General features: G+C 39.7%; 1 protein-coding gene across 4 annotated transcripts in view; it reads right to left on the reverse strand.

Annotated features, from left to right (window-relative positions):
* The window catches only part of ARHGEF10 (Rho guanine nucleotide exchange factor 10), a 119,153-nt gene that overhangs the window by 96,020 nt on the left and 7,802 nt on the right, over nt 1–15,331 (reverse strand). For 3 of the 4 annotated variants that reach the window (XM_049818616.1, XM_049818617.1, XM_049818614.1), the window contains exons 2-3: nt 13,833–13,892; nt 8,863–8,938 (exon numbers count right to left, since the gene is read on the reverse strand). In XM_049818616.1, the coding sequence (XP_049674573.1) occupies nt 8,863–8,899 (37 nt within the window). In that variant the 5' untranslated portion in view covers nt 8,900–8,938; nt 13,833–13,892. The remainder of the gene's footprint in view (nt 1–8,862; nt 8,939–13,832; nt 13,893–15,331) is intronic. The other variant, XM_049818615.1, reaches the window with a different exon arrangement.

Below are 15,331 nucleotides of genomic sequence, written 5' to 3' on the forward strand. Positions count from 1 at the left end.
TTTAATGGTTTGAGGAATATGCATTTCTCTAATATAGTCTATTTAATTCTAATTAGCAATCAGCTGATAATACCTTGGACTGAAAGGACTTTAAGAGTAATTGGGAGACCCATGAAGCAGAGTGGCAAAAAGAGACCCTGGAGGCCTAAAACAGGGAGCACGAGATAACACTTCTACAGAAAGAAAACATACAGTTTGGGTGCATAAACCATGTATCATACTGAAAAGAGCTGAAGCCCACCCAGAGCAAAAGCTTAAGTAGCCTAGGCCTTGGATCACATCTAGCAACGTCCTTCTACCAGGCTGACATATTTTGCATATGAAGTAGCAAGGGATTTGACTTCATTTTTGGATCACGTTTCTTTTTCTATCTTGCCAGCAACCGTACATACTTCCTAGACCAAACCTTCGGATGACTTAGGCAAAGGGATGCCTAAAATCTGGGTCATTGCTCCAGGCTGAAAACCCTTTATCTAGCAACGTGAAAACTGAAGGACTTGCTGGCGCTCCCCAAAAGCAACACTTTGAACAGCGAAAAGCACCCAACTTCCTTAGCAGCATCAGAGGCGTTCATACACTCAGCCTCCTTCTGTGGCAACAGCCCAGGCCAGGCTCAGAAGATGCACGTGGCTTTGGGGATTGATTTGCCTTTTTGGACACACTGCCACAGGTTCCTTTTTCCCAACAATAACTCCATCTAACACTCCCAGAGCACTGTGCGCAACCTGTTCACACGCTTAAAAATAATTTGGATTTAACTATTTGTGTTTTCTCCTCAATGTATTCTGAACAAGGAAACAATCTAGAAATCAATCTTTACAGCAATTTACAGCATCTTTTACTACAGAAAAATTTATAGACTAGAACAGAACAGTTATGTCCTGTAAATCCAGGACAATACTGGAAATATTTTGGATTTCAGCTGGCTTCTCACCTACTCATTTCTGTTGTTACCCCTTTGCCCAGCCTAAAGAGCACTATACAGATAGACTGATTTGTAAACACAGTTTAATATATGCAAAGTTTGACAAATCCATTATCCCAGCAACTAACGGGGAGGGAGTTTTATAGCATCGCCTTTCTTAGCATTTCTTTTTGGTTTAATGCATCTTGCTCTTCTTTGTCCTAACATACTCAAGTCCTGTTATAGCTCAAAAAAAGTATACCTGGGGAATTCAAGCAAACTCACAAAAACAGCAATTCTTACATCAAGACTCGCTAACTGAACTCTCCAAAATCCTGTTTTACAATACCCTTTTAACACAGGTTCTACCAGAAATTGTATTGCCTTGGTGGACACTGGCTTGGGCAGGACAACAATAGCGTTTCCTTGGGACCTTTCAGTCTATCAGCCCCAGAGTCCTTCTCGTTACCTCCTTTCATTAGCCACGGAAGGGAAAGGAAGCCCTGCCTTGGCCCCAACATTGGCCGAAGATGACTGCCATAACCAAACTTCATGATTCAGAGCTTCAGCCAGTCCACATGGAAGTCAGGAATGAATTTCTTCCAACACAAAGAGTCGTCTTAAGAATCTGGCTGGCAAGCGTTCTTCATGTGCAAACATGAGTGTGTCACCAACAGATACGCAAGTAGGAAAGAGCAATCCCAGCCAAAGTTAATTTTACTTCCACCTTCCTTTGCAACACAGAGCACTGCTAAGATCCTCCGGACACGTTACACTGAACCACTTCATTGCTCCCAGGGCAGCACCTGGATTTCCCTTTGTCTCTCCCAGCAACATACACAACTGGAAATACAGAGACTGGGAAGTCACCCATCCATGGCGGCATCCCCATCGCACAGGAGCACACATGTCCTTCTTCCAGCCCCTGGAGAAACCTGTACCAGCATAACAGAAGATTTTTCAGGAACTATCATGCTTTCACCTAACCAAAGTTATTGAGCTCAACAATAGACTATTTAACAATGAGATGTATTCCTGTAACAACTCTACTTTGTCAGACTAAATCATCTTCTGTATTCATTTTAATGGAACTATGACATGGTCGCATTTCCTGGAAAGATTATTTCAATGAGGAAGAAAAAAGAAAAACTATACAGGGGGTTGGAGGCTTCTTCCCCCAAAAAACATTTATCACATATGTTTTCCTCAGATTGCTAGGCATAGTTTCAGTTCCTCTCTGCAACAAAAGCATGCAGTGCCTAATAAATGTTTCATTCAATAATTCAGACACTTTATTTAACTTATCATAATGCAAACAAGTTTTTACCCGTGCTCATGCACAAGATAAAAGAATTATAACAATGTATAAAAAAAAGTTAATCTCTCTGTAAACTCCAGAGTAGAATCATTACAGGCTCTAGGCATGGTTAGCGAATATTTACCAGGATCACTGAAATAGAATTAAAAAAAACCCAACCCCCAAAAATCCCTCAGTTATTTGGCAGCAATTTATCCTGGCCAGTTAATGCTAGATACAAGTCCTAAAAAGGCAAAGGCAGCAAAGAAAAAGAAAAATAAATTCACATCTGTCCTTATATGTTGGCTCACTGTTTGAAATTAAAATCTCAGAACTTAGCTTACACAACTCTTCATTGAAAGAACACCCCAAAATCAGTACAAATTCCTTTACAATTTGCTTGTCTTTTAAGCAAACAATACTAGTTACCCCAGACCAAAGATAAAGTTTTGCTGCAACCCCTTGGAAGCCCTTTATCTCATCATCAATTGCTCTTTTCAATGAACATGCCTGGGCCTTGTCCTTGCACACAGCTAGCACGTACAGCAGTAAAGTCACCTTACGGAGCAGCTGAGTGAATAAACAACTATAACTTATTCAGAAAGAAAACACCAAATACTATCAAAAGGATGAAGTCAACCTCTCAAATATATGGCAGTAAATCACTTCTGATCATTTAACACAGTATAAACGTTTAGCAAAGATTTTACTGTATTACTTCAAACCAAAATAAGATATTACATCTATGTAAACTGTGTTTTCTTTGTAGATGCTAAAACCAGAAGTTTTTAATTAATCAATTTCTTTTCTTTCTATTTCTTGTTTTCCCAATGCTCAAATACACTTGGCTAGAAGAAAAAACACATAATTAGGAGTAACATGTGACACCATAGCTCCATTTTTGCAACGGGAATTTTGTTGTTACTCTTTGTTACACAGCTTGTCTGAATTGTCACACAAAATAATGGATCCTTACCTTAAACAATGCATTTTCCTTTATTTACTGAGAGAAATGTGATCTTTAGAAATAAATAAATTGTTCTGTTACAGATGGGATGTCAGACACCAGCAAGCTACTGCCAGCTTCAAAAACAAGGGACCATTCATAACTACAATTCATATTCTGTTCTCATTCTTCTGAAATCTTGGCTCCTCTCTTACCATCATTTGTAACTGTCTGTATGCTGAAAATAGATATCTAACAAACAATGCCGTTTAGTGCAAGACCAACTCCCTTTATAGCTGCAGCTTCATTTAAGCCGTGTTCTTCTTTCAATCCCCCAATCATAGTAAGTAACATCTTTTTATTTTACTTTAGTCCAAAATACAAGCTTAGGTCCCCCCAGTGTTCTTCACTTCCATAAACTAAATCATAAAACACACAAGTGCTTTTCTTGTCAATATTATAAAAGCCCCAATTTAACTGCCTCTTGTCTCAGTCACAAAAGTAGCTTTTTAGAACAGTTAAAACCTAAATAAACTATGAAATCATTCACTAAACAGCACAAAAGGTAACTGAATAATCAGAAAGAAATATATATAGGACACAGAATAAAAAGCAGTTCCCCTAGCAGAAAAATACAGTTGTCTCTACAGCAAAACACAGCAGCTGTCCAGCAGCTCCCTATTAGGGTTAATCAAAAACTTTTCTAAGTTGTTTTTTTTGTTGTTAGAATATCTAAAGTCTTCCCAATAGGAACTTTTATGAGAGTACAGTTGTTCCTATTTCACTCTTACCCGCAGACTCAAGCCAGACTTCCTTCTCAGGGACAGAGGAACTATGACTATTTTAGTGTTCCAGCACTGGCAGGCAAACAACAAAAAATAACTGTGGAAAGACACAATCACAGCACTCGATCACATCCAGGATATCCAGATTTAAGTCCTTGGCCTCTTTGCTCTATGTCCCTCCATATCAGGAACAAAGAAATATCCCACTCACAGTCCTAGAGAGCTGATCATTTGTATAAAAAGGTGTACAAAATGCTTTTATGATTGGTGTCTAGGAGATATCCCCAGTCTGTTTTCAGTTTAAAAAAAAACAAACAAATTTCATTCAATTGACAAACATCTTAAATCCCAAACTTCAGCAGAAAAAGGTTTCTCACCTAGCTTTACCCATGGTACTGGGGACAGTGGTGTAGGTGAGTAAACATCCAGCTCTCCACTATACCTGCTCTTTAAGGGCACCTCACACTTCCCAAATGAAGAGTTACAAGCGATTCTCTCAGGTAAAGAGAGTATTTAGCAGTAATACAAAGACTATGCTATCAAATTCATTCTCACAATGTCCTTGTACAAACACTGAAATTTCAGTATTTCACTTTAAAATGTTAATATAAATAATATGTTGATTTCCTATAAATAGGAAACAAAATATACCATCTGTTCACAATTCAAGAACTGTATGGCGATGCAGCCATACTCCAAATCTCATCACTATATATTAAGCTACCCTGATAGACTCAATTAATTACAAAACAGAGCTTAAAGCTTATTTTAGGTCTTACAGCTGTTGTAAAAGGCAACTCGGTGTAGGAAAACTGGGATGAATTCTTGGCAAGTATACTCAATATGAGGAAATACACCCAACGTTTTCTAATAGTTTTCACAGAGAAATCATGAGGTATAGCGCCATGTACCAGAAACAGAGACACACATATTCAGAGATGAAAATGCAAAACCAGAAGCCTATCTGACACAGAGCACGCTCTCGCCCGCAGCTTCCCTTGGGTAAGAAGCTGTTTGTCAGGTATCCATCCTGCTGAGCAAACAAAGCTGGTCTTCCTTTTGAAACAGGCCCCGATACACACCTCTTCAGTCCTCACTTACAGAAAAGTTCTTCCACTTTGCAGGATCATAAGATGTTTTTCAAGTAAAGAACTGAAAAACAGCCAGAGACCCCCATCTCCTAATAAAGTAGTAATAGCACAAGCCGGGCCATCACACGTAAACACCATCCTAGCATTAAACACCCAACCTCCGGTCCTAGCTGGTCAGCATGAAGATGACTCCTCTACAGCAGAAGCATGATGTGATTCCCGATCCCCAGAATTACCAGCTTTTTAATTCCTCGCTGCAAAGTCTGCAGTCCACAGAATATCTTTTTCTTGTCTAAATAGGTTTGGTTAAGGACAGTCCATTACAGCAACCAATTAAAAACATAATTATAACTTACAGCCATGATAAAATTTTCCATTTTCATTTAGCTTTTAAAAAGGGTTGGTTTTTGGGTTTTTTTGTTGTTGATAGAGGGAACAAGAATCATCCTCTATTTTATTTCACAAAACAGCCATGGAAATTTTTTATGTATGAATCTTAAATACCAGCACTTTGTGCATAAATTCATATGCACAGGCACACTAAAGAAGGGAACACGAGCTAGTACTATCGTCTCAAGTGTCAATTTTGGAAGCAGTTTTTTGGATTATGTTCTTAGCCAAAGAAGCCTTTGCATCTACACCCCTCCAACTGCCCCCTGGTTGCTAACACAAACATTCATTCAAAATATACAGAGAAAAATACTAGGGAGTTTTTAACCATGGCTAGAAGAATCTCTTTTTAAAGCAGTCTGGAGGAAGAAGCAGACAGGCATTAAGTTTTCTAAAGTTACTCAGTACTTGAATTTGCTCTGGGGTAGGGGAATTAACTAGCATGGACTTGCCACTGCCTAATTAACAATGCATGAATGGAATATCCAAACAGCTATAAGCAGATATATTGCATAAGCATAATAAATTAAATAAAGGTAAAATGTTATCTTCCATGCTTTTATTGCATGTAGTTTTTCCCTATCAAGAAGTGGCAGAAGAAGCTCTACTATTGACCTTAACTATACCTTAACTTAAACAAGGTCTAGATTCAGACGGTTATTGGTAATGAAAAGACATTATTTAACATGAACTTAATCGCATAGCTTTCATATACATTCTCACAGCATCCCCATGACAAAGATGAAGGTTTACCATTATTTTCCCCCTTTTTATACATTAGGATTGATACAAATAAATTTGTGGAATTTACTTGTTAAAATCATGGAAAGCCTACTTGACAAGAATAAAATTGAGATTTATAGTGCAAGGTATACACCTGTAAATGGAAAGGAACCCACATGACTTTCAACACTACAACTACATTTGTTAGGACAACAAATAGGTAAAAGAAAAAAATCCCATGATGTCACAAGAACTTTAAAAAAAAAAGGCAAGTGATTTCATCTGTGGCCCCAGTTCAGAATTTCAGAATCATTATGCAAAAGCTAGAAGTATTTTTATGATGTATCAAAGGGTCCTGCACACAGAGGGAGCCTAATCCTCATTACGAGCCACAGTAACCTACCCATGCACCCACTGTCTGAAAGCACTGGCAGGTGCTGCTCATCCCTTCTGAGCAGACACCATGGGTGGCCAGTGTATATGCATGCAAAAAAAAAATTCAGCCATTACAAAAAAATCCCATATGTTTCCTTCCTTTAATTGTTATGTGTATTTGCAGTTGTACTTGGTCCTAAAATCCTCACTTATTTTCCATCTGCTAAATGGCTCAGAGTTATCTAGAACATGAACTAAAGTGTATTTTAGTGTAATTATTAAGGTTTATCTTCACTGATATTTCCTTTATTAATATGCTATTCAAAGAGAGTTAGCAATGGTAAGGTAAAAAAAAATATACTAGTTCCAATAGTTTCAGACAACGCTTTTTGAGATGACAGGGAAAGCATCCACTGATGCAAGACCAGGTAGAGTGGAATCTCAATTTATGTTAAATAAATCTAATCCCAGCATATTAAGGAGTGACATGTCTGAAAATAAGGATGTGATACACATAGTTCTACATGTCACAAAGAGCTCTGCAGAGAAAGAACCCGAATTCTAGAATCATACTGAACTATATCTCCCTGAATTTTTGTCATAGTATCCCACACACTGACATACTGCACAAAGTTGGAGCCGTTGCAACCATTATTAGCTGTCTTTGAAAAACAGCAGCCCCTGCTCAAGTGGAAATATTGATTCCTTAGGGATGACTCTTCCCCCACAGCACTACATTTCTTTGGAGATGGATTATCCAATAGAGACAGTTTCACAGTAACTGTCACTAAACAAAACAGAGCTAAATTCAGGGTCCTGACCACATGGATTAGGCCAAGGACAGGAGAAGCATTTTTGCCAACAATAACCTCAGTATTATCTCAGAGCATAAATAAAACTGTCAATAATGCTGGCCAGAAATCTAACCTATTAAAAGTTGATTTCACAACTTTCTGCTTCTTTCGCATTCCAAATTTCCTAGGTAGTAACAGATCTCTATCTGTGGCAGTGTCTAAGCTACAGAGAAAGCAGTTTTGATCTGGGATGGCAATTCCCAAATTCCTAAAGAGTTATGGCTGAACAAAACTAATATAAATCCTCTTTCATACTTAAATGGCTTTCTATAGGTATAATTTCTGTGTGAACAGGAAATAAAATGTCCTATAAGCAATAATTATTTTTTTATATATATATATACATATATCGATGTATGTAATAGAGTGCAAGTCCATAAGTAATAATGACCTATATAAGAGACAGATCAAAAATTTATGGGAAAGTCACTATCTATACAAGCTATACTAACAACTTTACCAGCTACTAAAAACAGCTGTGCTGGGTTCAGCCACAGGTGTCCATAACCCACGTCTCCATAAACTTGTACTTTGGGATGATCAGAACAAGCATACAATACTTCTCCTAAGAAGTCTCCCAGCATCCAACTACCAAAAGCCAAATCCTTTTAAGACTTAAAGTACATAATAGCAAGCACTACACAAAGGTGTGTTTACAGGAAATCAAACAGGAAAAAAAATAGCCACACACAATATCCTTTTAGAGAGAGCATAAACACAGAAGGCAATGACACGGTGTCTTTGTAGATCCTACCTTTGTGCCCTCTGAAACCTGGGCTATACCAGTGGCTACCAGCATACAGCAGGCAAGGGGCACCAAGCGCTAACTTCACAGAACCAGCTCTATAGTCCAGCATGCATAATACTCTTCCATAATCCTGTGCTCTGACCACACAGAGGTTCAGCTGTGCACACTTCCCATGGGAATGCATGCTGGCTAGAGAACTGCAGCACCAGAAGAAGGTCCTTCAGCTATAGCCCTCAGCAGACATTGCCCAGATTAAGTATGCTCAGTGGAAGCAGCACATGCCCTAACAGAAAACAACTCACCCCTCTCTGTCCTCTCAATTCAGACTCCAAATCTGTCCAGGCATTTGAGACACTGGTCCAAATATCCTGCTCACGCCACAGGCTTTGGCTGTTTTTTCTCTACAGGGCACCATGTGCATGAACACTTGAGGCTGCCAAAGCACACGACGAAGGTGTGATGATACAGTCCACACAATGGTGCCTTAGAAAACATGTATTTCCAGATTTGGACTGTAAGGACCATCGCTCCCCAGGTTTCTTCCTGTCATGCTCTCGCAACACCAGCAAGCAAGGTCCAAGAACAAGACAGGGTAGATGACAGGAACTCATGTTTCAGCAAAATACCACTGGAACCACGTCTTAAGGTGATATGGGGAAAAGGAGCGTTGGGGAGGTAAAAACACTTTTGGAAATATAATCAAATTGTTACAACAAAATTGGCTTTAAACCCCAAACTATTTCCATTACCTTCTGGTGGTGGGGGAGGGAATTCCTCTGTGTCCATCCTAGTGTATCCACTGAGTCTTTAGCAGACTGAAAAACCCTGCAAAAACAAAGGGAACATGTTTTGTAGATGAACATAATTTCCAAATATTGAGACACTCCTTTTCAATTTGGCCAAGCTCATACCTATTAGCTAATACCATTATGGAAGAGAGGAAATGCATTTTGAAGCAAGACGCCAGGCACATGTAGTCCAAATTTTTATGTACACAGCCCTCAGTATCGGAGCCAATTCTTTTAATGATCTCAATAAGCCAGCTGAAGAAAGATGAAGTTTTCAAACTATTTGGTACTCTGCAGCTCCCACTGTGACAATCACAAGCAGATTACTAAAACATGTTATTTCAATGCCTGTTTGGAGTATATATTCTCTTTCAAAATCTTCATGAAAGGGAGAGAGATAAAAATTCTAGGAAGCTCATCAGTTTTGATGATGCTTTTCTCTCTTTGGCAATCAGAAGTCATAAGTTTTAACTATACATTTTATACACAGCTGGTTCTCTTCTTTTCATTTTTTTGGCAATCTTGAAAACTCCGCTTGAGTCCCTTTACTTCCACCTCTCCGGAGGAGAGTGAAGTATCAGCTAGCAGTCTCCTGAGCACCTTCTCTTTTTCCTCCTCTTTTCTCAAATGCCATCAATCTCAAGGTTTAAGGGAAAGAATAAACCTACAAAGCATTCTCTTACTTTGGTAAGAGAATCACTCTGCTGAGACAGAGTGAAAACCCAGAACCCACAGAGAAATTTTCCTTCCTTCCCCATAACAGTACTTAATAGTGATATTCCAGTATCATCTGGAAGGAAAAACTGGATCTGTTGTGCTGAGCAATGCACACATTCTGCCCCAAACCCATTTTCACTCTAAGTCAAGAGACAGCATGTCAAAAAGATAGATTTCAGAACAAGGGTGAGGAGGAAAAGTAAGTTTCCAAAAGCCACACAAGGCAGCAGATGAGCCAATGCTGAATTTTCTGTCCTCCTCTTGAGTAGCCCATAGATGTTAATCTCAAGAAGATACCACTTCTGCTGGCAACAGCACACAAAACAGCTCAAGCCCTTGGAAAGTCTCCACAGCCGAAATATGGAAAGAGTAAGTTGAAGGAGATAGCGAAAATCAAGGTACAGTGGAGAAATAATAAACTAAGCAAATCAGGATAGAGAGCTCAAATCAATTGTCACTTACAGAAGAGGTAGCAGTGAATAGAAGGAAGTGCCTCAAAAAAGGATCCAACCTTAGGAGGAACCAGGGAGGTTACCTCCCTGACATCAGGTATGCAAGGGCAAATCATCAGGACAGACATGCCAGGAAAAATAACAACTCTGGTAGTGCTAGATCCTCATATGATGAGACATTTCATAACAACTTCCATTTTCTAAGCATACAAAATTCCCTTTTAAATCGTCTTAAGCAAGTCCTAGGCAAAACCAAGTAGCTTCAGAGCCAAGGCTCAGAAAGGATTCATCCACGTATACAACATCTGTCTATAACACAGAAAATATTCCATTATGTGCTTTCACTATACAGTGTCCCTTCTAAAGCCTCTCTCTACAATTTATATCTGCAGAGCTCAAAGGCGTGTTCCTGCTTACAAGTGTCTGGAATGCATCTTGCCACACCAAAATTGTCAGCCAAAATGAGGGAAAACTATGGTTTGAAGAAAAGGCTATTTTTCTTTATTCTTTTAAAGCTGAACCATCACTGGAACATAGATTTTTTTCAAGTGTGAAACATGCAATAACCGGCAAACATCTGAAAGTTAGTCTTGGCACCTCTTCCAAATACATCTTTAACAGAGTAGCTAAAAGGCCTTCAGAATATTTTTTTTTTTTTTTTTAATTTAAACATATGATGCAAGTTTTCAAACACCTATGGAAGTTAACTTCGACAATGATTTTTAAAAACAGTTTCTTCCTCACAAGCAAATACTAACAACACGCAGAGCTGAGCTAGGGAAGTTTTCAGCTTGTTTTCCATTTTGATCTAGCTCACAGTGACATCGCTACAAATTACACAAGAATTGTGTCGAGGAAGGACACAGACCCAGTGTTAAGAGTCCTAGCCACTGACCTGCTTGCTCCCATCTGAACAGTGCAGTTATTCACAAGAAGAAAGATACACTTTCTCACTTAAGAATGCCTTAGGGGTTGACTTATACATTGCATTAATTCATCTTGAAGTTCCACAGATTTTTCTCTACTTTTTAGATGCTGAGAAAAATATTGCAGTAGCAAAGAGAGCTTGTGTATTGTACATTCCAGTAATGCCCTCCATAAAAATAAAATAATTGCCATTTTATGTAGCAGACGGCACGTTCATGAACGATCTCTAACAGCACCATATTTCAAAGAGAAGTTTTTCACTTTTCTATTGAGAGGCAGGGGAACTAACTCAAGTTGAAGATGTTTAAATCAAGATTAAGCCAGATGATTTAATTTGACTAGCAGCATATGGCACAGTTTGCATTTGTAGCTCAGGTGGTTTCCCCATTGATTCTGTTGGTAACAGTTACACACCACACAGCTATACAGGTGCATTCGGACACTAATCGTGGAAATCACAGCTCGAATTAAGCTGAAAGGGACCTCTGAATGTTCCCTCATACACTCAGGACAGGTGCCTTCACAGTTAGGTCAGGTTGCTCAGGGCCTTTTCCACCCAAGTTCTGAACCCCCCGAAGGTGGAGGTTTCACCACCTCCTGGGGCAGCCTGATCCTGTGCTTAACCAGCCACTCCAGGAAGAGTTTTTCCTTATGCCCAACTGGAATTACCCTCACAGTGGCCATTGCCTCTCATTCTCCTGCTGTGCACCCCTGAAAAAAGCCTGGCTCCGTCTTCTTTCCAACCCCGCCTTAGGGCGTAGAGGACTGCAATTCAATCCCCCTCAGTCCTTTCTTCTCAGAACGACACAAACCCAATTCCCTCAGCCTCTTCCGACCTGCTCCCACCCCCAACCATGGCAGTGACCTTCGCTGGACTCACTCCAGTCTGCCAGTCCTTCACCTGTACTGGGGCCCCACACTGAAGGCTGAATTCCAGATGCAACATCGTGACCAATGAGTAGATGTTCTCTAGTTTAACATAAAATTATGTAAGAAATTGAACAGCTATGTGCTTTTAAGACACAAAATACTAAAATTTCATTCCAAAGGTATTTAAAAACTGCAAATCGAAAAAAAACCACTATTAAACATGAAACACGTGGGCTATTCATGTGTACTGCATTATAAAATTATGATTCTGAGTAACTGAACAACTACCCCGACGTACTGGACGTGACACACAGGTTATAAAAATACGGAGCTTTTTTCCCATATGAAATCGATTTCTCAAACATACTATAACCTCTATTTAATGACTCAAACTTCTCCCTTCTGGGCTCCACAGCAATCACAGAAACACAGGGACAGAAAGAAGCTCTTCAAGTTAACTAGCCCAAAGTTTAAGATTTCCCATGAGCTTCCAGATGACCCACCAATTCACCTAACTCAGTGCTCATCACCTTCTTTGCTTCAGACGTGGGTAGAGGTAGCCGTGGCTGGTGTAGACCACAATGGTGGTCCACAGATTGCCTCCTTTCCATCTCTTCCCCCACATTTCCCCTGGGTACCCAACGTACAGCAGATGCAGAGAGAGGCCAAGGAGCTCCCAGGCACTTCTATGAAAGGCAGGTGACTCGCTCCGGCTAAAAGACTGGCCCTCGCTTCCCCTGTCTGCTTCCCGGTATTTTCCCCTGGTCCCTTCCTGTCAAACTGTTAGGAAGAACAGGTAACTCTTACTCATATTTACAGACTGGAAGAGGAAAGGCAGCTTTCCAACTTTCTAAGTTCCCAGTTTAACTGTCCACTTATAACAGGTTAGTCATTGAACCGATCTAGCCGAACAAAACCCAAATATTACAAGCCTAAGAGACTACTGCTGTTAAAAAAATATATATATTTGTAGCAGGGCAGCATGCTTTTATTCCAGCTGTTTAGCTAGTAACTCCATAAGTTTGTCTTTAAAAATCAGCAATAACCATGCTAAGTGCATGCATTTTGAAAGAAAAAAATCAGATCTCTGAATACTGCAATACATTCAGGTCCTCACCAAGTCTATAATGATTTCTAAATTTTAAACTGGTATTTAAGAAAAAAGAAAAGGAATTAAAATACCACATTAAAATCTGATGTTCCTGGGTAATGTTTCTCATGCAGACAAGTCCCACACAGTCGAAGTAGTCAGATCTTAAATGGCACTCATACCAGAAACCAGAATCTGCTGAGCATGAAACGATCCCCAAAGACAGGTCCCAACTGTTATTTCAAATTTTCCACTGAAAGCGCCCACCTTTGACCATGAATGAAAGCTGGTACGAAAGGAAGCGGGAGTCTGCAAAGTTCCACAGCAGAGCTTACAATCTCAGAGTGCTAACACCTGAATAACAGAGGCTGGTGACCTGGCATTCGTGAGACTGAAATTCTGATTCCACGGCAAATGGCAGTTTTAGCAAAGAAAACAAAGGCAGCTTTATACTTGTGCAAAGACTACAGAATAAAGTCAAAGTTCCTCTCTGTGACTCAGTTTCCCCTCTCATTACCTCTGGTAACTCCTTGTGCCCCCAGGACTAGGTTTTTCAGCTACAGCTGCGCATCCCATTTCATTTGACAGTTTCCTGTAATTGTGGGACAAACAACAGATCACCAGTTCTCCGCCACAGGAATACAAATACTGATCAACATCTGCATTTCCACTTCATCGAAACTATTTTCCGAAAATCATTACTTGTACAACAGTCAGTAGGTAACAGAAACAGGACCAATGCAAACTCCACCAAAACTACGAGGCAGCACAGCGTTCAGACCTGGTGGCACAGTACCTACACACTCAGCTCCCAAGGGGCACACACCGCCAAATTTTCCAGTTCTACCGCCTTAAGAACCGTAAAGGCGACATACCTTCTCTTTAAGGAGTGTGCACTGTAACCGCAGCAACATCAGGATTCTTCATTCTTAACACTGCAGAAAGAATAAGCCAGTGAGCATTTTTTAATAGAAAACAGAAAAGATGAAACGAGGAGACTGATTTCCAAGGAGCTGTGACTCATGGAGAAAGCTTAGTGCAGGCAAGCTGCAAAGTAACTTCTCTGAGAAAGCCTGAAAGCCTAAAAATTAAATTTTAAAAAAAAAAAAAAAAAGCAAGAAAAAACTGTGAAGCCCATGGAAAGTCCATGGATGTCTAAAATCCTCTTGGTCCATGTCACTTACTGACTATTGCTGTGTAATGCCCAATTCAGTCTTCTTCCACCTGTAACACAGAACTCCTGCTGGGAAGTAAATCTTTGTGAAATTTGATATATAGACTCTTCTGGGGATGCAGAGAAGCAAGGATAGAAAAGAACACAGAAGAAAGTAGGTTAATTTCCTTTTACCTCGAGATGGCTCTGTTACAAAGAAAAAATAAAAATTGATAGCACAATTTGTTCTCCACACAAGACTATTCCAAAGAAACACAGACTGTAGAATTTTTTTCTTTTTTAAGAGCTGTTTTTACACTAGAGTGGGTGTGAATGAAGCAGGCATTTATATTTTGACAGCTTACCATCACATGCTGTAAGGCATAGAAGAAGGCTGTATCAAGAGTGGATCATTATTTCTTTTAACGTATATCTAGTTTTATTGACAGCTAACAGTCCTGTACTGTACCAATTTTATTCCTAAATTTATCAAAGAAAATTACCTAACTTATAAGCAATGGAATAATAAGGAACTGCATAGGTTCAAGTAGAAAATAAATATGAAGGCCAGTTCCTTGCTCAGCTACAGACGGGGGAAATTCTATTATCAGCTGCAACACAAATAAGGTCAGATCCACAGAGATGAACACTTTTCAGACTGCATGCAGAATCCACTTCCCCAAAAGCTACTTCACGTCTTTTTCTGCCACCCTTTCTCATACCAAAGAGCATCCTGCTCAAAGCTAGAGAATAACATGGCAGCAAGCCCTGAACAAGAAGCAATCTACAGGGACACCCCAAGAACACAGCTGAAGATTGGTTTTCTGATCCTTCTTTTTAAAGGATATTATTTACAACATTTCTTTAACTAGAGCGGATTCCTGCCCAGTACATTATCTGAAGGAGGGGAAAAGAGGAAGAAAGCAAAGACTGCATTTGCAGATTTGTCTCAGGGCTCCTTACCCACAACACAAGCAGAAAGCACTATGGATTTTTTAATATTTATGTTCTTCCCCTCTACAGATTATTATCGCAAGGCAAAATACAGAATCACTGACTCACAGACTCATTCAGGTTGGCAGTACCTTAGAAGGTCATGTAGTCCAACCTGCTGCTCAAAGCCAGGTCAGCTATCAGGTGCGACCAGGCTGCTCTATCTACTGAGATCCTGAAAATCTCCAAAGACAAAGACCGCACAACCTGGCCAGGCAACCTGTTCTC

This window comes from Accipiter gentilis, chromosome 16, assembly GCF_929443795.1.
Source record: "Accipiter gentilis chromosome 16, bAccGen1.1, whole genome shotgun sequence".
Lineage (NCBI taxonomy): Eukaryota > Metazoa > Chordata > Aves > Accipitriformes > Accipitridae > Astur > Astur gentilis.